Source organism: Triturus cristatus, chromosome 4_2, assembly GCF_964204655.1.
Source record: "Triturus cristatus chromosome 4_2, aTriCri1.1, whole genome shotgun sequence".
Taxonomy (NCBI): domain Eukaryota; kingdom Metazoa; phylum Chordata; class Amphibia; order Caudata; family Salamandridae; genus Triturus; species Triturus cristatus.
Window position 1 is genome coordinate 485986403 of NC_140586.1, and position 25086 is coordinate 486011488.

Below are 25086 nucleotides of genomic sequence, written 5' to 3' on the forward strand. Positions count from 1 at the left end.
TCTTTTTTATCGTATCATCGCACGTGGTTTAAAACCTTAATACAGAAATGAGTGATGGGCAATGACTTATGCTGCACATGATGCTATTTGCAATACCTGTCTTTCCCTTGAAATACGATTGACCAGCAATGGCCATGTACCTAAATGGATTAATGTTTTAACAGTGTTAGAGATTAAATATTTTATTTTATTGTATTTGTGTATTGGTATGCTGTAAATTTATGCATTGAAAAAAGAAATGTGAAATAAGAATGAATTGAGTCACTGAGCAGTAAGATTTACCAAAACCTTGAAAAGCGCACACCTTGCCACTAATGAATGTAATATATTTCTCAAGACTGAAAACAAAGGTATAGTCTGGCATGTAAATAAACTTTCAGAGTAAATCTATCTAGCCATGTTTAGCCACTTAACAACTTTTTTCACCCAGATGTTTCTCTCATTTGTCTTCTTTAGAAAGGTTGCTTATCCCAGGAAAAACTTGTGAAAGCCTCAGGTTTCAATTATTTCTACAGGACAGCCAATGCTCAAAATCTAATGCACACGTCTTACTTTGTAGGTTTTTAAATTGCAAGTCTTGCTCTTTGACTATCTTGCCCTTTCTATATCTTCAGCTTTGTTCACCAGTGGGTTTGTATGTCTTTGACTTGTATACATTTTTCTTTGTGTGCCTTTATCTGTGTAACTCTAACCCTGCTACTGCTGTTGAGGGTCCAGCTTAAGGTGTTGTAACCACTCAATTAGTTGACTGAAGAAAACCAACTGCGAAAGAAACCAGATGTCAATCATGGACACTCAACAGGAACTGCCCATATGTCAAATTTTACACATTCAATCTATAGTTTTATCCATTGGTCAACTCACCTTTTTTTCACAAGGAAGTGATTGTTGGGGAATTCTACAGTTAAAGGCTGACAGCCATGCTCAGGTGGCTATGCTTAAAATGCCTGAAACCTAGTGCCAAATGAGACCAAGCAGACGGATGACTTATTTTGTGAAAATAAAATAGGTGTGTCAGATAATGACCTACATGTATTGTTGAGGTGGGCCAGGGTAGGAGATACAAGGCAAAAGAGTTTGTGTCTAAGAGATTTTATACTCATTAAAAGTGATAGCATTTCAAATCTAATGATCCAGGAACAAGATCTTAGTTAGTTGACCTGGGCTTTTCACTCTCTTAATATTTAAAAATCAAGATCTCCTCTTTATTGATCATTCGAGGCCTTCATAAAAAATACATTGAAAATTAGAAGGCTTTAATATCCTTCTCCTATGTAAGAAAGACTCACGGTTGCAGAGTTTTAAAATGTATAGTCCAAATAATGTTTAATAATTAATTACTGCAAATCGGTACGTTTATTGTAACAAATGTTCTTTATACAGTACGTTTGGATTAGGAAAGATATTCTTGCCAGGAATTTATATCAGATGTGCAACTGAAAAGGGAATCCCAGTACATTCACGTAATATAAAATGCAAACGTTGTATCTAAATGTCAAATAAAGAACATATGTATCTAAAACCACTCTCTTGGAGTCATGTCACAGGCTGTTCCCGTCTGTGTTGGCAAATCCCATACATACTTGTACACTGACAAAAAAACAAGTAACTATAACTTATGACCCTGCAATGCACTGCTGATGACCTCACATATTACATTACTCATGACATGGTCAGTGACATCACTCATGACATCACTGAGGAAATACTCAACACATCCCCTCACACATCCACTAACACCTCATACAATCTCTCATACACCCTCTCATATGTCCACATAAGCACTCACATACCCACTCACAGACCTATACAACTACTCACACACACACACACCCACTCACTCGTCAATACAGTCACTGGCACACCCACTCACCCATACAGCCACTCACACACCTAGTCAAACACCACAGAGCCATTTATTCACATGCAGTCACTCGGCCATACATTCACTCATACACACACTCACTCACCCATACAGACACTGACTCACCCACTCACTCATCCATACAGGCACTCAGACACCCACTCATTCACCTACACAAAACACATTTTCTTTATACAGATTGTTGGATTAGGAAAGATATTCTTTCCCGGAATTTATATCTGATGTGCAGTTGAAAAGGGAATCTCCATACATTCACGTAATATAAAATGCAAACGTTGTATCTAAATGTCAAATAAAGAACATATGCATCTAAAACCACTCTCTTGGAGTCATGTCACAGGCTGTTCCTGTCTGTGTTGACAGATCCCATACATACTTGTACACTGACAAAAGGTTAAGTTGGCGGAATAAATGAAAGTGAGGGTTAAGATACAGTTTGATATAAAATATCTCCATCTGAATTAGTTCATGACTGAATAATGCAGCAGTTTTCTTTGCACATTTGTTGACCCTTTTCTGCTTAGGTTGGTTGGTGGGATTCTTGGGGCACCGTCCACCCCAATCTTTCATGTGCGATACAAGTCAGCATGTGCACCGCTCAGTAGGGTGGTTTATTCTCTGCCTGGTTTATCGTAGGCGCCCCTGGCTTCCATTCTGGCTGATAAAAGTGAATATTGTATGTCCTTGCCCAGTTCTCAAAAACTCTCTTCTCTGTGATGAACCGGTGGTGACTGCCCTTCCGCCCTCGCTCATGTGAAAGGTACATGGTGCACTCGTCGGGCCCCGCGGGCTCATAATAATGGTAAGGAACAGATGGGTGGTGAGGATCCCTATGGGAAGAAAGAATAAAAAACATGATTGGATACAGCAATTTCCTTTTTTATTGAAAAATATGCTATCTTCAATAAACTGACATGCTTTATTTATTTTTCTATTATTCTCCCCTTTTCCCATTATCATTTTTCCGCTTCCCTTCCTAAATTAATAGCTATAGGTGTTTCATTTCTTAAGCAATAATTGAATGGGACAACTTTACTATCAAAGGGGGAGTAAAGGAGCAGGTGGCAGACGCAGCAGGCAGTGCCAATATTACACCATTGAAACTTAAGTGATGCGAACTCCAAGAGATAACATTTTGAAATTGATATTTTAATTCCATCGCTGCAAAAATATCTTGACAATCTTTTCAAGCTAGTCTCCAAAGAAAAACACAGATACATCCCAAATACAAATTCACTTTTGCTCCGGCAGGTTGGCTGGTGAGGACTGTGAGGACTGTGGGGGGGGGGTTAAGAGCAGTGGCGTAACGATAATTGAGGGGGCCCCACTGCGCGGTCTCTATCAGGAGCTCTATGGCTGAAGTGCTGTGCTGAGGGGGCCCCCTGCAGCTTGGGCCCCCCTGCACTGCTGGGGCTGTGGGGGCCTGCGTTACACCCCTGGTTAAAAGGGGGGAGATGCAGGTGGGTGGCTGTTGGGTGAGAGTTTGGGGGATGGGGAACTGCATGGTCACGGTGAACTATGGGTCATATTTTGAACCCAGGCAAACATGACCCTGCTTCTGAATACCAATATATTTGGTAACAGTTGCACCTGCCATTTATTGTGCTTAGAAATAGCACCAGTGTGGTATAGAGAGTCATCTGAAAATACATCAGTATTATCAGTATGCTAAATGTATAGTGAGAGACCGCAGGAATGGAAATAAAAAGCGGAATGTGGAAATGAATGAAATGAATGTATGTGTGCACAGCATATGTCACGCAGAGTAGACATAAGTGGCAAAAGTTTGTGTCACAAATTCTTCAAAAATAAGTTTGGCCGATATCGTAGAACTCAGAGTGGGAGTGTTGCTTGGGCTATATATAGGGTTAAATGAAGAGCCACAATGACCCCTTTTTATTGATATTAAATACGACGACGCTGTCCGAGTCCAAGCGCCTCCATATTCACATGAGTGTCTTATCTCCTCATAGAGACATGGGCCGTGGAAACTGGGATATCCCGTCTTTGACGGGTTTTTTAACAAATAGTTTTTACACACAAAACTGATGTTCATCCTAAGGTATGTGAGGTCTACCGAACACATGAGGTGATCTAACTTTTGTGCCCATATGCAGGCTGGATGAGCTTTACGAGAGGGCGTGGAGGGTCTTTAGCGCTAAATGCCTTAGTGGCCTCCGGCGCCCCGCTTAGGGTGTCTGTTTGACATGGTTCCTCTGCCCTCTGGTGCTGCGGCTCAGAGGCAGCCAAGGCCATTGGCTCCCCCACTCGGGTGATGGCGAGCCCACTTTACACAGCCTCCAGCTGCTCCTGGGCTGCTGGAGCAGGGGGCCAGTCTCTGTACAGAACCCACATGACCGACTGGGCCATTCCCTGTTGCTCGCCCCGGGATGGTCAAACCACTCAAGCTAAGCTTGCCCACATCGTCTGGATGTCATTTGGCCACGGCTGCTGCACCAGCTGTATGAGGATTTATAATGGCTGCACAACCCAATCAAGTCAGGCTGAAGCTCTCGGGTGCAGATAAAGGCAGTGCAGTCAGGGAAGTCCAAATGAGTTCTGTGAGAGGAAAACTCTGCAGCCGCATTTGAAGGAGTGCATTGTGAGCGATCATGTCCTGTCTCAAAGATCAAGAGCCTGACACAATGTTTCAGAACAGGTAGTAATTGAAACTCTTTGTCGCCAGCAGGTCTATACCTTGGGCAACATGACAATCTTAATGCAATATGGAGCTCTGAATGCTCTATTTTTGGTGTACACAGAGTTAGGATGCCAGAACATCGCAGTTGTTAATGGTTGCATTACAGGGGCTGTATTAAGCAGAATGCCCCAGGGGTGCACCGGGCATATGTATCCACTTTCATGCACCCCGCTGCAGTTTGGTATTACCAAATGGCCCGCAGATGCTTGCAAGGCCCCTTCTGTAATACAGATAGTCCCTAGACAGATGTAGCATCAGCAATATCCCAAAAGGGCAATCCCTGATTTGCATGGGATTGTGGCCTCATTTAAATAAGGGAAACACTTTGCCTCTGCGACCACACTTTAATATGGGCATGAGTGCTGAAGTAAAGATGTCATCAGGAGGCACAGTGACTGGGCACAACAAAGAGATTGTGCAAAGTCAGTGCAACCAGCGAAGGTGCCCATCTGCAGGGGTAAAATAAGTTGATCCCAGGGAATCCTGCAGACATCCTCCTTCAGGTGGGTGTACCTGCCTTCAGGAGGATCTATGTCTCCCATGAAAGTGCTGACTGGGTGCCACGTGCACTGTGAAAGGCAAACCAACTGCTTCAAGCAGGCATGAGTTTGCAGCTGCCCTAGGGGCAGCAAATTACCAGTAAAACTGTCTTGTGCACCTAGTTAGAGGTATGCCATGGCACAATGAGGGACATTCAGTCCTATCAATTATAAAGGTCTAGACCTTTTAAATAGCTGAGCCACCTTCAGTCGTCCAGAGTGAATGCTAATACATAGTGTATATTTTGATCTTCTCACTCAAACAAAAAACTAATCTTGCGGGTCATTACTGCATTATTTACTGGCAAGATAATCTGCTTGTTGTTAGCAGATCATAGGACTAAGGCCATGTGAGCTCCTATTGGTCCCTTGCCTTTCAATCTCCTTAGACCACTGACCCACTCTTCATGAGCCTGTGGCTTGCAGAGGTTCTGAAACAATGGGTCTCCCACAATGCAGGTGGGGTCATTTGGGATCCGTGTGGGTGGTGGCGATCAATCAATCAATCAATCACGGCATTTGTAAAGCGCGTTACTCACCTGGAAGGGTCTCAAGGCGCTGGGGGGGAGGGGTCCGTTACTGCTCGAACAGCCAGGTCTTGAGCTGCTTCCTGAAGGAGAGGTGGTCTTGGGTTAGCCGCAGGTGGATGGGGAGGGAGTTCCAAGTCTTGGCTGCCAGGTAGGAGAAGGATCTTCCTCCGGCGGTGACTCTGCGGATGCATGGGACGGTGGCGAGGGCGTGGCAGGTTGATCGTAGCTGGCGGGTGGGTGTGTAGAAGGTCATTCGGTCGTTGAGGTACTTGGGGCCCAGGTCGTGGAGAGCCTTGTGTGCGTGGGTAAGGAGTCTGAACGTGATTCTCTTGCTGACGGGGAGCCAGTGCAGGTCTTTCAGGTGTCCGGTGATGTGGCTATGACGGGGGATGTCCAGGATGAGTCGTGCGGAGGCGTTCTGGATGCGTTGGAGTCTTTTTTGTAGTTTGGCTGTGGTTCCGGCGTAGAGGGTGTTCCTGTAATCTAGTTGGCTGGTGACGAGTGCTTGGGTAACAGTCTTCCTGGTTCCTGTGCGGATCCATCTGAAGATCTTGCGGAGCATACGCAGGGTGTTGATGCATGATGTGGAGACGGCGTTGACTTGTCTGGTCATCGAGAGGGAGGAGTCCAGGATGAAGCCCAGGTTGCGTGCGTGGTCCGTAGGTTTGGGAGTGGTGCCCAGGGCAGGGGGCCACCAGGAATCGTCCCAGGCAGAGGGGGATGATCCCAGGATGAGGACTTCCGTCTTGTCTGAATTCAGTTTCAGGCGGCTGTTCTTCATCCATTCGGCGACGTCTTTCATTCCTTCGTGTAGGTTGGCTCTGGCGGTGGCGGGGTCGTTGGTGAGTGAGAGGATCAGTTGGGTGTCGTCGGCGTAGGAAATGATGTTGAGGTTGTGTTGGTGTGCGATGGCTGCGAGGGGGGTCATGTAGACGTTGAAGAGGGTTGGGCTGAGTGATGATCCTTGAGGTACGCCGCAGATGACTTTGGTGGCCTCGGAGCAGAACGGGGGGAGGCGGACTCTCTGGGTTCTTCTGGCGAGGAACGAGATTATCCACTCCAGTGCCTTCTCTTGGATTCCGACGTTGCTGAGGCGCTGTACTAGGGTGCGGTGGCAGACCGTGTCGAACGCAGCAGAGAGGTCTAGGAGGATGAGGGCCGCTGTTTCCCCGTTGTCGATCAGGGATCTGATGTCGTCGGTGGCTGCGATCAGGGCGGTCTCGGTGCTGTGGTTGGCCCGAAACCCAGACTGCGAGGGGTCGAGGGAGCCGTTCGTCTCGAGGAAGGCGGCGAGCTGTCTGTTCACGGTCTTCTCGATGACTTTGGCAGGAAAAGGAAGGAGCGAGATGGGATGGTAGTTCTTGAGGTCGGTGGGGTCCGCCGTTGGTTTCTTCAGGAGGGCGCTGAGCTCGGCGTGCTTCCAGCTCTCTGGGAAGGTGGCGGTGTGGAAGGAGGTGTTGATGATGTCCCGGAGATGGGGTGCGATGATGGCGTCGGCCTTGTTGAAGACGTGGTGGGGGCAGGGGTCGGTAGGGGATCCGGAGTGGATGGTGTTCATAGTGCGGGTGGTGTCTTCGGTGCTGATTGGGGTCCAGTTGCAGAGGGTGTTGGTGGCGGGCGTTGGTTCGGTGGTAGGGTGTGTGGTCTGTGCGTTGAAGCTGTTGTGTATGTCGGCGATCTTGCGGTGGAAGAACGAGGCGAGTGAGTTGCAGAGGTCTTGCGAGGGAGTGATGTCGTTGTTTCCGGCACAGGGGTTGGAGAACTCTTTGACGATGCTGAAGAGTTCCTTGCTGTCGTGGGCGTTGTTGTCCAGTCGCTCTTTGAGTGCTGTCTTCTTGGTGGCGCCGATCAGCTGATGGTGTTTGCGGGTGGCGTGCTTGAGGGCGGTCCTGTTGTCTGTAGTTTGGTCAAGCCGCCAGGCTTTCTCGAGGGTGCGGCAGTTCTTCTTGGAGCCCTTGAGTTCGTCGGTGAACCAGGGGGTTTTCTTGCTGCCGGGTGTGCTGGGAGGGTTCTTTAGTGGTGCGAGGTCATCGGCGCATGAGGTCAGCAAATTGGTGAGGTTGCTGGCTGCTTCGTTGGGGTCCGTTGTGCTGGTGGGAGGGTTCTGGCTGAGGGAGGTTGTGAGCTGCTCGGCGGTGATCTTGCTCCAGCTCCGGCGAGGGACCTGTTGCGGGTGGTGGTGGGTCGTGGTTCTTCTGAAGCTGAAGTGGACGCAGCTGTGGTCAGTCCAGTGGAGTTCAGTGGAGTGGCTGAAGGAGATGTGCTTGCTGGATGAGAAGACTGGGTCAAGCGTGTGGCCGGCGTAGTGGGTGGGGGTGTTCACCAGTTGTTTGAGTCCGAGGTTGTCGAGGTTGTCCAGCAGGGTGGTGGGGTTTCTGTCATTTTTGTCCTCCAGGTGGAAGTTGAGGTCCCCTAGGAGGATGTAGTCAACGGAGGGAAGGGCGTGCGGGCTGATGAAGTCTGCGATGGCGTCGCTGAATTGTGTGTGGGGTCCTGGGGGTCTGTAGACGAGGGTGCCTCTGAGGGTGGTCTTGGGGTTGGTGTGTATCTGGAAGTGGAGGTGTTTGCCGGCGGTGAAGGTTTCGTCGGAGTTGGTCGAGATGCGGATGGTGTTCTTGTGTACGTCTGGTTGACACGGTCCCTCCGGGTGATCTTGTATCCGTCCGGGATGGCTATGACGATGTCGGGCGCTGAGGAGGCGTTCATCCAGGTTCTGCGGTCGCGCAGCGGTCGCCATAAGAGGGAGGGAGGGGAGGAGGGGTCAGCTGGGAGGCGGGAGGGAATAACCAATCAGGGCGGGGGGGCGGGGCCGCACGGGAAGCAGCGGTGGGAAAACGGCGCGAAGGCAGCGAGCGCTGGCCGGGGCAGTCCGCTAGGCGTACGGGGCACAGCAGGGGAAGCAAGGGGGCGAACTGGCACACGGGGGACAAAAGAGAGGGGGAGATACAGGCACACGGGGTACAGTGGAAATGAACCAATGGGGCGAACCTGGTACACGGGCTACAAAAGAGAGAGGGAGATACAGGCACACGGGGTACAGAAGAGAGAAGGGGTCTCAAGGCAGGCGGCGAGTGGTCGGAGCGCTAACCTGGAAGCAGAGAAGGCAGGAAGGCGGGCAGACAGGCGGAGCTGTAGCGGTGGGGAAGTGACCTACCCGAGGGTCATGGGTCTGTGTGGGATGCATGTGTCTGAGCAGGTATATTGACAGCAGGGTGAGTTAGGCAGAAGCAGGAAGGGTATATAGAGGATCATTTTGCTCTGATATAAAAGTTGTGTATTTGGGGGGTATTTAAAGCATGAGTGAAGTAAATGTGAGGGAAAGACAGGCCGGAAGTACAGAGCTAAGAGGAGGACTAGAGTGGGTAAGAAATGTAGGGATTGTGGATGTGTAGCAAATGGATGAGGCGCGCGAAGCAGAGTGATTCACAGGTGGTCTGGGTTAATTTTTTATGACCTTGGATTTGAGATGGTTTATTTAACTTCAAGAAGGTACTAAAACTTGTTATGGTCCCTTACCCGCTGTACGGCCGGCCTCTAACCTTCAGTTTGGGCTTGTAAATCGGGCACGTACTTCCAATAAGAATTATTGCACAATAGAAAAATTCACATTGCTACAATTTTTCCTTAGTAAAAGAGTTTTAATTTCCCAAGCTAAAAGCACTTTTGTCAACTATTGTAGTGAAACACAGATCCCCAGGTATACAGCGTTAGCAGTCATTCTGTCCCAAAAACGCCAGCAAAATATAGCTCCTATAGCAGCCATTTTACTTTTTGAAAACACTAGACTGTAACATGAGAACTTGACCGGATCCGTGGTAATGTACTTTGCAAGCTCCATTTTCTGTCACTTTGCAAACTCTGTCATGCGCTGAATGCTGAGGCTCTTCGTTTCTTCTGGGTCTGGAAGCCATAGGAGGCCATGCTGCAGGCAACAGCCATCACATTTTACAATTCTTCAGTTGGAGTTATATTGAAATTTTAGGCTGAATGCAAGTTAATCTATAGCATCATAAAAAAAGGTTTGAAACTCGACCACCCCTTTTCCTCTCAATAAACTGGTTGCATATATGTTCAACTCCACGTGTCTTGGTACTCGGATAGCATGGTGTGACAAATAATATAATGACACAATATCTGTTGCTCCTCTGTTATTGTTGCAAATGAGCTCTGATTATGTATGCTTTGCATTTCCATGACCACATCTATGAACCACACCTCTGAAGTTCTAGTTTAAGGGTGCATAAATTACACAGGCGAAAAATGTCCACATTTGTGTTTCACGGACTTGCATCTGCACTTAAATCTTTCTCCTTCTAGTGCAACTAACGCATGTGTAAGTTTACGCCGTTCTTCTGGTAATGTACTTTATAAATCGAGCCCAGCAACGTAAATGCTTTTTCTTCTGTAAGCTGTTTCCATATACCTAAATGTCCACCAGGATGGAAGTAAGGTGTTTAGAGTGACATATAGAAAAAAGATGAGCAAGTGGGCTGTCTCAAGTAGAGGCTGGAGCGGGCCAGTGAAGTGGGTTATTAAGTATTGTGTTTGCAGAACACCGGGTTAGATTCTTAAAAGCACGACCAGTCAAACGTTTGTACTGGAACAGGCTGAAGGTGGAGAGTATGTTTTAGAAAAGAGTGATGATTCTGGGGGAGAAAATGAGTAAAAATGTAATTTGCCAAATAAATGTGTTGTATACATACTGGAATGGGGACAAGACTTAAGGGAGGGTTGTGGCAGTGTTGGTAAGTTGTTTAATATTGTTATGCATGTCTTATTATAAGTGTAAATAACAAATTTGTATACAAAAAAAGGAGTAGAAGGTACGCTCACTGGGCCTAGCTGCCTAGCCTGGCTAATTGATATGCTTCGATAATGTGGGTTTTCTTATGCTCGCCCAACATCGATCAATACGTATGTGTAGTGTGTCTTCCTGCTCTCACTCTGATTCCTCTCTTGATTGTGCTGAGCTAAGAAAGTTTTGACTAAGAGTCTCCAGAGCAGTGGAGCAAACTGTAGTGTTTGGACATTTTTTTTAAAGTTGTGTGGAGCCATCTGTGTAATGGAGGACAAAGTGCGTCATCAAAGTAAGTCAGCCTCTCTCACAGTATTGTATCAGTAGAAGAATAGAGGCAGAAAGCGCGATGCATCCACACCAAAGCCCACACCACATGTCCTGGGAGCACGTGGCTCTTAGCTGCTACCATAAGATTAAACCACCTTTCATTATTTAGAGACAAGAGTCTGGAACTAGGGTGTTGACCACAGGAACAGACTGAGAGGGAGAATGGGAAGGGAATCCAAAGTAAAGAGTTTCCAAGTACATGAAGGAGAGGTGGCAGGGTCCAAGGAAAGGATACATGGGCACACGATATGAAGGGGAAGGCAAGGACATGAGCGGGAATCTCCAAGGCATAAGTGGATATAGTACAGGGGAAAGCAGCTATGGAATGGAGGCGGTTAAGGGTTTAAGGGCTTAGGTTTTGTGGGTATGTACAGGGGTAACAAGGAATTGAGATAAATAGGTGAACACTCTGGGAGGAACTGACTTCCCCTGCTCCCTTTCCAGGCGAGGAGGATTATGGTGCAAGCCCTCATATTGTCCCGCCTGGACTACGGGAATGCGTTGTATCTGGGCGCCCCTCAGTCCACAATCCAGAAAATACAAGTGATCCAGAATTGTGCAGCTCACCAACTTCTCCAGATCTCTCGGAGACAATCAGCAAAACCTGCACTGAGGAATCTTCACTGGCTCTCAATGCGGGCTAGGATACATTTTAAGGCCATGTGCCTGGCCCATAAAGCTATTTGGAAATCAGGCCCAGCCATCATCCAGTCCCTGATCACCCCCTACCAACCCCCCAGGAGTCTTCGTTCTAGCTCCGCTTTTCTTGCCACCCCAAGAAAAGTACGAAGATCCAGATGGGGTGGACGCTCCTTCTCCCTGAATGCCTCCAATCTTTGGAATTCTCTCCCCCCTATTATCTGAGCGGAACCTAACATATTGGCCTTCCGTAAACTTCTCAAAACTCATCTTTTCAGTACTTCATGTTAGCATGACTTGCCAATCTGTCTGTCTGCTCCATAGGCGCTAGAAGGCCTCAGGGTAGCTACGCGCTATAGAAATCTAATTTAATTCATTCAATTTCATTCATTTGTGTAACAATATGTGCCTAATAAGGAGAGAAGGACCAGCAGACCTGTGATATAGATGGAGGGCTATATCTAATCACACTAAAGAGAAGGGGAATGCCTTTATTTCGGAAGAGGTTTCCATACAATCAAGAAAGAAACGCCCTTAAAGTAAATATAAGGAAAGACAATGATAGCTCAACCTGGTAAAATGTATTGAGAAATAACACAGGATTAATTAATTGTGTATTCTGGGAGACTTAAATAAGATCTAACCACAATCTTCTCTATCGTGACAAAGGCTTAAATTATCTGGCAGAAACTATAGACTTCTAGTCCATGTGCAATTAGAAATAAAGAGGTCCTAAGAGGAGAGTCTGGAGATTTGCAATATTTTATGTGTTTGGGAAAAGTTTGAAAATATGAAGCCAACATATCACAGATGATTCGCTCTTCCAAGTTCTTTCAATAACTAAGAATTCATGTTGGGTTTGCTTTGTTAGGTTTTAAATGTTTTTATTTGTATGACGTGAATTCATAATAAAGGAATATGCAATGAAGATTTAATCTGCACATATTTATGAGGTTCCCGAGTTCTGACCTAAATAAGTTGAATGGATGTCATTTATACTTTGGATTGGCAAGGGGTAACGAAACAGGTGCGTAGAAGGCTGTTAAATGTCATAGGGTACAGACACAGGGCATGAAACAAGCTAAGCCAGGTTTCAGAGTGAAAAGCAATAAAACAAAAAGCCATAAGCTGCCTGATGGTGTATTGAGTGGGCAGGCGTGAGCAGAGCGATTAAAAGGAGAGCTTGAATTAGCATGTTTACTTGAATGTATGCATATGTTTGCCTTAGGGTAATTAAAGGAAATCTTTTCTAATGTTCATTGTTAATAAACTTGCTTTATATCCCAATTACTTGAAAAACTGTCTAATTGTCTCATTTTTCTCACCAAACCTGAAATGCTCATTATTTTAAATCATGTCTCATTTGGTGGGTATTTCAAATCCTGGCTCATAAATTCATTGATTAGGGTGGGCGGAATTTGCGGAATTAACCTTCGCAAATTATCGCGAGAATGTTTAAAATTATCGCAAACAAGCAGAAATATCGCAAAGATGCGGAAGTTTTTTTCCGGCATGTTCGCGAGATTTTCTGCATGGTTGCGGGTCGCCAACTTACCCATGTGGTTGCTTGCGGGCGCGGCCATCTTGTTTTGAGTTGTTCTCGCGGTGCATGATCGCGAGAAGAAAGACGTGATCGCGCGACGCATGACGTCACTGCGGGCGCGAACTGTCGCGAGACAGCGCAAATGGCTAAAAACAATACAACATCTCATGGAGAACGCGACCGGATCAAGAAAACTTGTCGGCGAACGCAGGGATTCAGGTAAGGCGATCGCGCGCGCGCGAGAATGTATCATTTTACAGCGCGAGCAAGAAACAAATTATCGCCAAGCTGCGGAAACCGGAATTTTTGACATTTTCGCGCTCTCCGCGGAACGCAAAAATGTCAAATTATCGCAATTTCCGCGAACGGAACGAAATTTTTGCCCAGGCCTAACCTACCTAACATATACAATGGTTCTAATTTTCTGTGATGTGATATCAGGTTTCATATTTGATATGACAATCGTAGCTAATCATGCCTGAGATGGCCATTATTTGTAACCCTTTATGATCCATAACATCGAATCCTTTTTGAATGTGAGAGATATAGGCCATTATGTATCGCAGCATTTCTTGCAAGACACAGAATGAGTAAAAGCCTCTGAGGCACCAGTTCCATAGTGCCAGTGTGCATACAAGCTTCTGCGTTAATATCACCATGTCAGAATAAAGACAGCTTAACTTACTAGGTAGGAGGGGCGACATAAACATGGCATCTGAGACTGTGAAGCCCACAGTCAGGCCAGGGGTGAACAGCATGAAGTACACGCGATGAATTGGCAACCCAATCGGTTGCACAGATCAGTAAACATACTTGCATGAGTCCATGAGCACACTGAGGTTTTGTAGTGTTTTTAGTGCATTCTAAATGAGCGGCGGGTTTACCTTTATTAAAGACTATTCAGCGCAAGTAGCTTTGATGCTATCTTTAAACCTGGAATGGGTTACTTTCATTTTTATTCTATAGCCAGTCAGCTATGACCTTGCTGGCTCTGTCCCACATGCCACCCTGCAACAAAGACACAGAGGGACCAATTCTCAAAGATGTTAGTGCTTTTAAGCCAGAATACCATACACATGTAACATTATTTAAAACTGCAAGGACACTTTTCTAATTTAAAAAAGTTGGTTTTGCACTTGTTAAAGAAAGAACACACATAAATACTTGTCAGTAAATCTACAAGGGGGTGGTGGAGTGAGAGTCACAGTGCTCTACAAACTCATCTCTAACCCCTTCTGAACCTGGAAAAACACCAGAGATTAAATGCTGTCATGGGTTAGTGTTATATCTGTTTGTTGCGCGATTCCCACCCTCCAGATGTTTCACTCTTTAAAACTCAGCAGGTCCACCGTTCAACATTTTAAAGACTAAATGTCCCAATAAATGCCTGGACATTCAAACGTTGGCATGGAATACACCATAATCAGCAGTTTATCACACATGGGGAATGCTCATTGGTTTTTATTGGGTTTTCTTAAGAGCAACATGTCCTCCATGGCACTCGTAATCGAGGCCTTAGATTTAAAAGTATAACAGCCCATATCTGCTGGCAGTATTCAGGCAAAAGTCCACGGAGAGAAATAAAACACACATGTGAGATTCCTGAAGTGTTCACATACATCCAGAAGACATTGTAATTAATAAAGTAGTAGTTTTATTGCCTGTAGAAGAGAAACAGCGTAAAGGACTGAAGGGCCCAGGAGATTAGCATCCACTGACTCCTAGGTACCTTTTCCAAACGCTCACCGCCTTCTGCATTCTGTATATTCTAGCAAAGTCCATGAAGCATATTCTTGCCTTATACATAACTAGACATTGCAATATACTATATATAATAAATACGCCGAACAACCCATATCTCCCCCTTTCCAAAAAAATAAAGTAACATAAAAGCAAAAACAACAGCAAAAAGAAAAGAAAACTTTCCAACCCTTACTGTAGTTCTAGGGTTGATATATAATCAAACAACAATTAGTCATACAATTTTCTTGGTGATCTTCTTACTCTTGTGCTTTTCCTTATCATTGGTGTTTCTTGGTTCTCTAATGACCTTTCCTTGTTAACATCATTTCTTACTCTATTCATTTTAGAAATACTTGCCATGTTCCACATTTGGCCGTTAATGTTTTTCACTGCTTGACTACTGACTTCCATTACAGTGGTCGGTTCTCTAAATTTCAACTTCCCTTTTTGTATTAACAAGGGATCTTTGACTCTAACAACATACCCTACATCAAACTTAATGGAACGTCTTTTCCTTTGCAATTGTATTCTTTTACATTTTCTTTTATTGAATTCATCATTGATGCTTTTGGCTTTAGCTCATTCATTAAAAACATCAACTTCATCAAATATTGCAACTTTCCAAAATGGATTTAATGTTGAAAACACTTTCCTACCACTCATCAACTCAAAAGGAACACTGCCTGTAACCAAATGCGTAGTAGTTCTATAAACCCGCACCACATCCCTGATGGTCTTTTCACAATCAACCTTTGCTTTCAGTGCACTCTGTATAAATTCCACAAGTACTCTGTTGAACCTTTCAATTTTACCATTTGCTTGAGGCTAATACAACGGTGTACGTAAATATTTTACCCCATTTTGTTTAAAAATTCCATCATGGCATCTGAGGTGAATCGTACTCCATTATCTGTTAAAAGATCTTGACCCTTCTCTACAAAATATATCTTGCAGAAAGTGAATAACAGATTTGGTGTTTGGCTCTGAAATACCTCTCACCTCCACCCACTTTGAAAGATGGTCAATCAACACCAAATCATATTTTATCTTGTTTGGTAAAATATGAAATGGACTTAAGAAATCCACTGCTACTCTTTGCCAGACCTTATCAGGGCTGCTGACAGGTTTGGGAATGGGTGTTCCTGTTGCCAAATGTTTGACACTATACGAGCATTGCACACATTCTCTAACTAATAAATCCACCTCTCTGTGCACACTGGGCCACCAAAAACTATCTGACACTGTGTTGTAATTCTAAAAGTAGTAGTTTTTAGTTGCCAGAAGAAGAGAAACAGTGTAAAGAACTGAAGGGCCCAGGAGATCAGCGTCCACTGACTCCTAGGTTCCTTTTCCAACTGCTCACCGCATTTTACATTCTATACATGCGAACAAAGTCCATGAAGCATAGTCTTGCCTTATACATAACTAGACATTGCAATATACTAATTTAAATAAATATACTGAACTCCACAATTCCCACTACTAATTGGTAAAACATAGTGGGCATAAAACTGGACACAGTAGTCATTGTGAAAGAAGAACAAGCATGGATAGAACAGTGGAAGTGCGGATATCCAGCATTAGTTAAATGTAGAGAGAATGGAGGTTTTTGATATATCAGCCGAACAAATCCTATGGAATCGGAGTGGTGAAGAATGTCAACACAAGCATTCCAAGTTTCTTTTGAAATAGTGCCTTCCACTTTAAATAAGCGAACCAAGAAGAGGCTACCTCATGCTCTGTGCAGTTATTGAGCATAGCCCCTGATTTTAGTTAGAGAGCACTGAACGACAGAAGCAGTACAGAGTGCCACAAGTTTAAGAATGTGAATTAGTGCTACTACTGCGCATGTGCAAAAAGAGCTGAGACTGAACACAGAGTGAATCATATCCACAAGTACATCTCAACCGAATGATAGAAAGAAACAGACATTGACAGAGAAAGAAAAAGGTAGAGAGAGACAAACGCATATTAAACGCAACCACTCATTTGAAGTAATCATCTTACTTCTCCAGAGTTATTGATGTTTTTATTTGCATTCTGTCACTAGTCTGTCAAAAAAGGGAATTGTTAGAGCAAGAACACTAATCTTGATAAATGATGTGGTTATTAATTATTGGATCCCATTAGAAAAAAAAGAAATAGGTAAATATGGTTTGATAAAATAGCCTAGAAGCTTTTTTAAAGGTAATTTCATGATGGGTGGGAACACCAAGGTGAGAGTTAGCTAAGCACTAGCCTGATGCATAATTTGAAGAAAAATGATTGCCGGTGCCAGTGGCAGCTCCTCCGCTAAGGCAGAGGAGCATCGCTCCAGTGCTTTTAAGCAGTATAAATAAAGAAGCAATAAAATGATAACTCTAAGTTATTATCATTTTATTTTTTCCTTGTTGCTGCAGCTTTGCTGGCGTGGTGGGTCTGCTCTGGTGACAGAAAAGGTGAGGGCAGGAGTGATTTGCACTCCCTAAGTGTGTATGAATGTTTGGCCGGCCATCTATGGCCGGGCAAACAGGCATGCACACTTTGCATGTTCTCCACCCAGGCTGCATTACAGCCTGAGTGGAGAACATACCCAGGCTGCCAGTTTCCATCTGAGCACCGAACCATGGCGCTCACACCAATCACAATGCTGCATTGCAGCGTTGTAATTAGCTCATGTGAGCTTGGGTGCTTCCTGGGTGCTCTGTTCCTGTTCCGGGCGAGACGATGGTGGAGAGAGCAGTGAGATGCAGCAAGTCTAAGTTTTTCTTTCTTTACCCCCTTTTCCCCGTCCTCCACCCTCCCACCCCCGATCTGTGCCAGCCACAACTGGCTGGTGCCCAGACCTCCGCTTAAAGGCCCACAGGTGGTACCAGTGCTCCAAATAGCAAGGTTGAGTAGGCTGGAATCTGCCTCGTGCCTCATTAATCAACTTCCAGACAAAAACTTCCCCTTTATCTTACTACAGATATCTGCTTTTGCCCTTTGTGACCGTTTTCCCGTCTTTCTCTTTTTCCTTTTTTCTCTTTCATGTGGTTTCCCTCTCTTGCTTTCGGGAAATGTTTAATGAGGAAAAAGTAATTGCCATCCCCAAAATGATCTGCAACCACTGGGTCAAATTAAGCACTGCGCTAGCCTCACATTTCCATTTTCATAAGTGGACATTTTAATGATGTCGCGGATTAACTTTAAATTGGATTACACAGATTTTTTGCAATTTGATTAGAAACTTTTTTGAAAATAGAACTACTTTAGCATTACTGGAACCAAGATAGCCATGGTAGGAATTATTTGGTGAAAGCATCGCTTCAAGGGACACTGGAATAGCTTTTATTCAACAGCAGGAGGAGCAGTGATTTCAAATGATTCTGGCATGCTGCTGTGTAAGACATTGACTTTCCTACAAGTGTATTAGTGAAATTGTACAGTGAACTGCTGCAAACATGCAGTATCTTTAGCAAGTTGAAATGCTTGTAATCTTTTCTCTTTATGAAAGGATCAGTAGTTATCAAATGTACTGAGCAGAGGGAATTTAACTGTGTGTGCAATTATCAAAATGACTATTTGAAAGAAATGTTTGTGTGCAGAGGGCATTAAACATTTGAATTGATGTAGCTTGAACAGTGTATTCCTGAATCCATATTACACAAAGTGCCCCAGGAGTGTAAAGGGAGTGAACACCAAGGGCCTCCTTTACAAAGAATTGGTGTAGGGCAGTGCAGCAAGTTATTTTGCTGTGCTGCTCCACGCCAAGTCGAAAGGGCAGGAATGCACCATATTAACAAAATGCAATACAGTGCATTTATGTCTTTTTGGACAGTGCTGGAGCAGAATTTGCAGTTTGGAGTTACAGACGTGGTCTGTAGGAAAATTCATTCTTTTTGCCTTGATTACCCCCATTTTTTTTTAATGATGTTGGTGGTTACTGACTCTGAAAGTGCCCTGGGCTCTGCTAACCAGGCCCAAGGCTAGTGCTCTGTCATCAAAAGGTATATGGTAATTGGTATAATTCTAATTTGCTAACACAACCTACCTGTATGTCGCTAGTATATGGTAGTGCATCTAGGTTTAGAGACGTTTGATGGGAGCTAGTGAACAATATCATTCAAAGTATCAGTCACATTAACTCCAACAACTTGCCAAAGTTGGATTTTATTTAACTATTTCAGGAAAGTAGTTCTATAACTTATTATTCTGGAGTTACCTAAAACAATCTCACACACTTAGAAGGGGGAGAGGCAAAATTCCCCTGCTCTGACCTCCCATATCAAATGACTATAACACACACGAAGTAGTAGGGAAATAAAATACAAAGGCGGGACATGCTTAGTGAAAAAATACTGCCCTCACTCACAAAGTTGTGACTTGCTTCATCATTAGGCTTGCTTCAATACACCCCTGCGCAGACCAACGCCTAGGATGGAGCAAAAGGGAGGGGAAAACAATAAAAACATAAAAGTTGGGATCACCAAACAAGAGTGCAGTGAAGGTTAAAACTAGCTCAGAAGTGTCCCCTCTCCAAATGTTATTCCTGGGCCCACAGGCTCGGTCTAAAATCGTGAAGGATGGTGGTGATAGGAGAAGATGAAGGTTTCCTTAACCCCTGCTTACTGCCAAATTGTCGAAGTGTTTCTGCTGTCTGATACGTGCCCACAGTGTTTGGTGTGGCATTTATCAGGACCCTTCGGATCCTAAAGTGTGTTAACCTCTAAACCTGGATACCGTATCTTTGGAATGTGTTACTTCCAAGCAGAGGGCTCCCCTATACAACACACACTTGGTAATCTGTAGGGGAAAGACACAAAGGGGGAACAAAATTACTCATAGAGAGGTTTATTAGACCCCTACAGAGAGTCCGTACTCAGACAATCAAATCCCCCGATTGAATACTCCCATCTCACAAAGCAATCACCAAGGTGCTCACTATAACCAATTCGGTGTGAATTATAAACACTCAGTCCATAATCAGACCACACATTCAAAGTGGAAATATTTTCACCTAACGCAGAAGACCGTTTTTTCCTTGACCGAAGTCCAATGCACAACAATTGCGCTCACTCATGCTGCGCAATAAAAACAAACTCACTGAGTTTCATATACTGCAACGCTATAACTAGCGAGATATTGGGACTGACCCCCTGTAGTCAAACTCTAGGAGAAAATAAAATATAAGCATAATGGAGTTAAACATTAGTATGATCTTTCTTTTTTAAAGTCAAGGATTGGTAATTTATTTTATCTTTATTCATAATGTATATAGCACTCTGGGTTGTTAAAGCCACAAATCAATGTCCAGATTTTGATCAAACCATAATGTATATAGCACTCTGGATTGTTCAAGCTACAAGTAAATGCCCAGATTACAATAAAACCTACACCATGACACACCCAGTTACAATAATTGAAGTAAATTGACCCAGGGTAACCATGCGGTATCTCATAGCTGGACCATTCCTGTGACTAAAAATGGCCTCTGATTTGTTGTTCCGTCCCATGTAACTCCTCCCTACAACTCCTTACTTCATCAATGTGGGTGCATTTCATAGAAACTAGCCAGCTCTCGCCGTGTAAGTAGCAAGATGCTTTTGTGCTTCTCCTCTCTTATCGGGAGGGTTTCCGGTCACGTGATGGGCCTCCGTATCACTTAACTGTGTCCCGCTACATCGCAAGACTTGCGTGATGTTTTTTCCCTTTTTCCTCAATGGGGAACAACTTTATTCAAATTAACAAATGCAGTGTCTGGTTCGATTCCTATACGAAATTGATAATTTTCTGCACATCTCAAAAAGTAGGGTTTATTTATGGGTGCCAGTCAGAAGGCCGGCGGTGCCCGGGCATTTACTCCTCCCATGTTGATTGGTGAAGAGAAAGACTATGTTACTAACTACCCTCAAATAAATATTGCATGAGGGCACTAGGCTGTATGCCAGGAAGTACACAGAAATAAACTCTTGTTTATCGTCACATGACGGATACTTCAATGTGTAAGGCAGGATATCGGAAATTAGGGTCAGTGGAGAGATGCAGAACACAGTGGGCTCCCCCCACCCTATTTGTTCAAGGTGTTCCATGGGATGTCATCATGTAATCCCACCTCAAAACTCCTATGTCTATACACCAACTTCTGTTCCCTCATTAGAAGCAGTCTCTTTTTATCTCCTGTGTATGGGTGTAGTTTGGGTTTGTTCAGCACCATCCAGGATAGGTCATTTATTGTGTGGTTCTCCTCCAGATAGTGTGTTGTGAGCTTTGTGTTTGACTTGTGGCATCTGATGGTGCTTCTATGCTCCATAATGCGTATTTTAACCTTTCTCCTAGTCTTGCCTACGTATTGTTTTGACATGGGCATGTGATAAGATAGATGATGTTTTCTGAGTTACAGGTCATATGTGTTCTCTGTTCCCATGGGTAAGATAGGCCCACATCCACACTTTTTGAATCCTTAGTCAGGTGGCAAACATCGAATGAACCACATCTAGTGTGCCCAGTGATTGGAGGCAGTGCCATTCGACCTTGTGTACCTCTGGGTTTTGGGACCTTAGGTTATGTGTGGATCAGTAAGTCCTTCAAGTTAGCACTTCTCTTAAAAGAGAACAAAGGTTTCTCCAGATTGAGCCCATTGTAATTTAATATGCGCCAATTCCTCAGTATTAATCGTTTTACATGGTGTGAGGCTGTATTAAAAGTGGCAACACATACAGTTTTGGACAGCATTTGTTTTTCCACCTTCTCCAATAGGTTGTCTGTTAGTGTTCATTGCTCTCTTTCTGGCTTTCTCGACCACTCTTTCAGGATATCCTCTTGTAAGGAGTATTTTAGGAGCTCAGCTTCCTCGTTGAAGGTCTTACTATCCATACAGCACCGTCGGATACAAAAGAATTGTCCCACTGGTAGCATCTCCCTTAAAGTTTTAGGATGGAAACTCTCAAGGGAGAGTAGGGAGTTTTCATCTGTTGGTTTGTGGTGGACACGGATGGAGAGCCTGCCTTCTTTTGGTTCAATCACTAAAATCCAGGAATGATAGTTCTGTATTAGTCACAGTAAAAGTAAAATGTAGCAAAGGGTTGCAACCATTCTCGCCCCTCCTGCTCACTAAGGCATAGTTGCTGCTGTGTGTCCCGTTCCCCGGTGCAGTGTGTGGGGGCCTGGTGCAGTCAGTGTGAGGGGACCTGCCTCCGCCACTCTATTATCCTCACTGACTACTACATTCAGCCGCCAAAATTGTGACCATGCCATTAACTTACTTTGTGGCCAATGCATATCTAGTTTTACATTTACCGCAATTAGGAGGGGTTGACCTCACTCACGTTATGATTGGCAACTACATTGTACGTGTGACGTAGGCCTCAGCTATTGGAGAGTAGTGGCATTGAAGAGAAGAGAGGCTCTTGACGTCTGCAGCAAGCACGCCTTCTCCCAAATGGAGCTCTGCCCACTGCGGCACTTAATAGTGTGTGGCGCACAACAGTAAACTCCGCTCTGCCCACGAATGGTGGTGTTTTCCCCCGATCTTCCCTCTTCAAACAGAGGGTGGAGGTGCCAAAACTCTGTGAACTCCGTTGGCAAAGCAGAGTTTGCTGCCCACACTTATTTAAATCTACCCCAATGGCTCGACCCTGAGCTCTAAAACACTGTCAAAAAATAACCCTGACCCGCCCCGAGCCCTAAATACACCCCAACCCCTAAAAATTACTCCCCAAATCTGGTCCCAGCACAGCCTACCAGGTGTCACAGAGCTTACTCTCCCAATCCTTCCTGTTTCTCTCATCACCCATCCGCACATCTTCTAGATCTCTGACTACCTTAACCACGTGGTTAAGGCGAAGCATGGTTTAGGCAAGCGTTGGTCTGCTTGTGTGTAAACGGCACGTATGGCTCGGCCCACATTGTAAATGCAGTTTTCCCCTGATGGAATTTGGGGAGCTGCATTAGGAATTTAGAGTCCTCTCATGGGGGGGGATCCAACCTAAGTTAATTGGCCATTACTCCCTTTCTACCCACTCTGATTTCCCCCCCCTTCTTCTGCTAACCTTTTTTGTATTTATGTACTAGTATTTATTTGGCACAAACAAGTTCAGAAGCAATGGATTGATTTAATATTTAAAGGCACGCTGAGATAAAGAACCTAAATTTAGAGTTTGGCGGATGGTTCACTCCATCACAAACGTAACAGATATCCTGTCCGCTGTATTTCAAGTGAAATAGCAGATAATATTTTTGTAATATGGCGTACGGGATAACCCTGTCCAACAAACTCTAAATCAGACACTGTGGGGCAGATTTACAAGCCCCTTGCGCCACGTTTGCGTCATTTTTAACATGGGAAAAATGAAGCAAAAGTGGCGCAAAGGGCTTGTAAATCTTCCTCTAAGTTATTTGGCCACAATCACATGATTTTTAATGAAGTGCGGAGGCTGGAATTTAAACCTGGGTTCCTAGGTTCCAAAGTCAGCAGTTCTAGCAACTAGGCCACATCTCCTTCTTTGTATTTGAGTATGCTCAGATGGATTCAACAGTGGTCACATACCATCTCTCCTCATGCAGGTGAATCCCCTTGAAGATTCCTTCTTGCAAAACATGGATGTATTCCACCACTCTTCATAAATAGGTTCCTCGTTTCAATCACGCATTTCCCCAAGCTTGGTAGAGGGAAATCCGGGTAGAGTAGGTTGGGAATAAATGCCCAGTATGCTTCTCTGAGCCATGGCTTCCTTCCTGTAATTCCCCTCTTTTGGCTCTCTGACTAAGACGAGGATTTTGAATTATTAGCTTTATTCTAACACCCATCATGAGATGGGTGGGCCTTATATCCTCATGATATTTTTATTGAATTTGCCCCATCTCCTAATGGGATTCACCTCATAAGTAATGGCTGGTATGAGGATGAGGGAAATAGATGTAATGAATGGAAATATGGATCAGTCTTTCCACAGTCTATAGTGTCTTACAGTGATGTCTGCCAGTTGCAAAATGTAATCTTGGGGATAACAGTGCATTCTTTGATTGGTGAGAATAGGAATGCATAACACAAATATTTCTCATAGGAAGCTATTATGAAAATGAAATGTAAATAATGGCTGTGGAGTGATTTCCTGTGGTATGGCGTTTTCTTTTTTAGAAATTCCCCAGAAAACAATATTGCCCCATTACAAGTTTATTAGTTGAGTTTCTTGCCATTTCCCGGCAGAAGCTTCTTGATTGTGACAGAGAGACGCTATAGAAATGTATTATACATTCCTAAATCTTGTATTGGCTTACAGAATAATGGACAACATGGACTGTCCATCTCCTTTAATCTCTTTGAGCCTATGTTAATGAAACCAAGTGATTTATAGGAAAATTATCAAAAAAACGTCCTCCGTCTGCTCGTATTCACTGCATATCCGCTGAGGAATTTGATTAGAGAGAGCTGATCTTCTTGTATTGGAGTAGAACCTTCAAAGAAAACTAACACTTTAGTCTATGACAAAGTAAAGATTGCAGAGTTCAAACACAAAATCATCATGAACCTGATTCAGTGCCACATTGCTTAGCCAGCCACAACAAACACTGATAAATGCATAATGTCAATGCATAAGTAGCCAGCACACACTTACACTGTTAGTTTTGAACCTGCTGAACAAGAAACCCTAAATATGTTCAAGAGACAATACCATCAGATAGCTAGCTTTGGTGAATTGAGTGTGGACCAAATGTTTTTTTATGCTTTGCTTTTGAAGCAAAATCAATATTAGTCTTCTCACTGGGTAGTTATCTGTGTCGAGCCAAGCCCCATTTTGAGAAGATGAACATGGCAGAAATAAAACAACTGCTTGGTTATTTTGTACATTTGCTTCCGAAAGTAGGTTGGAATGTTGCGGAGAGAGCTATCTGAAACCTGATGCTTCTGACTAAAGTATCTTTATGGCTTGGATGACACCATTGATCTGCCCAAGCCAACATTTTATGTAATCACAAAAGTGATACCTCACCATTAACTCACTAAGTGTCCTGTATCCGCATTCAAATCTTTTTATTCAAATATGTATGATTACTACTTTTTACTTTTGCATTTAAGAAGAACACTTCTATTTATCTATGGTGAAAAAAACTCTGGCATTTTGATGTTTCATTTGTTGTCTCCATCCCCTCTGGTTATAACCCTTAACCGTGGATTTCTGCCAACAATCATAGCGTTGATATTTGTTTAAATAAAGTAATTTTTGTAATCTGTGAGAGGTTCACGTGACAGTGTATGCATTTGGAGTCATAGATCCAAGATTACACTAGGACTATCCAAGTGGTGCTGGTTGAAAGTATTGAAAAATCATCACGCTAGACCACTGGCATGTTCCTTTACAAGGAAATGTAGACTACAAAGATACAGTATTTCAACAAAATTGCAATAAAATATTAAGGAAGA

The 25086-nt window shown here is 44.0% G+C and overlaps 1 protein-coding gene across 1 annotated transcript in view; it reads right to left on the reverse strand.

The window, feature by feature from the left end:
* Window positions 1-1309: 1309 nt before the first annotated feature.
* The window catches only part of ST6GALNAC5 (ST6 N-acetylgalactosaminide alpha-2,6-sialyltransferase 5), a 727364-nt gene continuing 703587 nt past the window's right edge, over window positions 1310-25086 (reverse strand). The window contains exon 5 of the mRNA XM_085602041.1: window positions 1310-2715. Within this exon, the coding sequence (XP_085458167.1) occupies window positions 2484-2715 (232 nt within the window). The 3' untranslated portion in view covers window positions 1310-2483. The remainder of the gene's footprint in view (window positions 2716-25086) is intronic.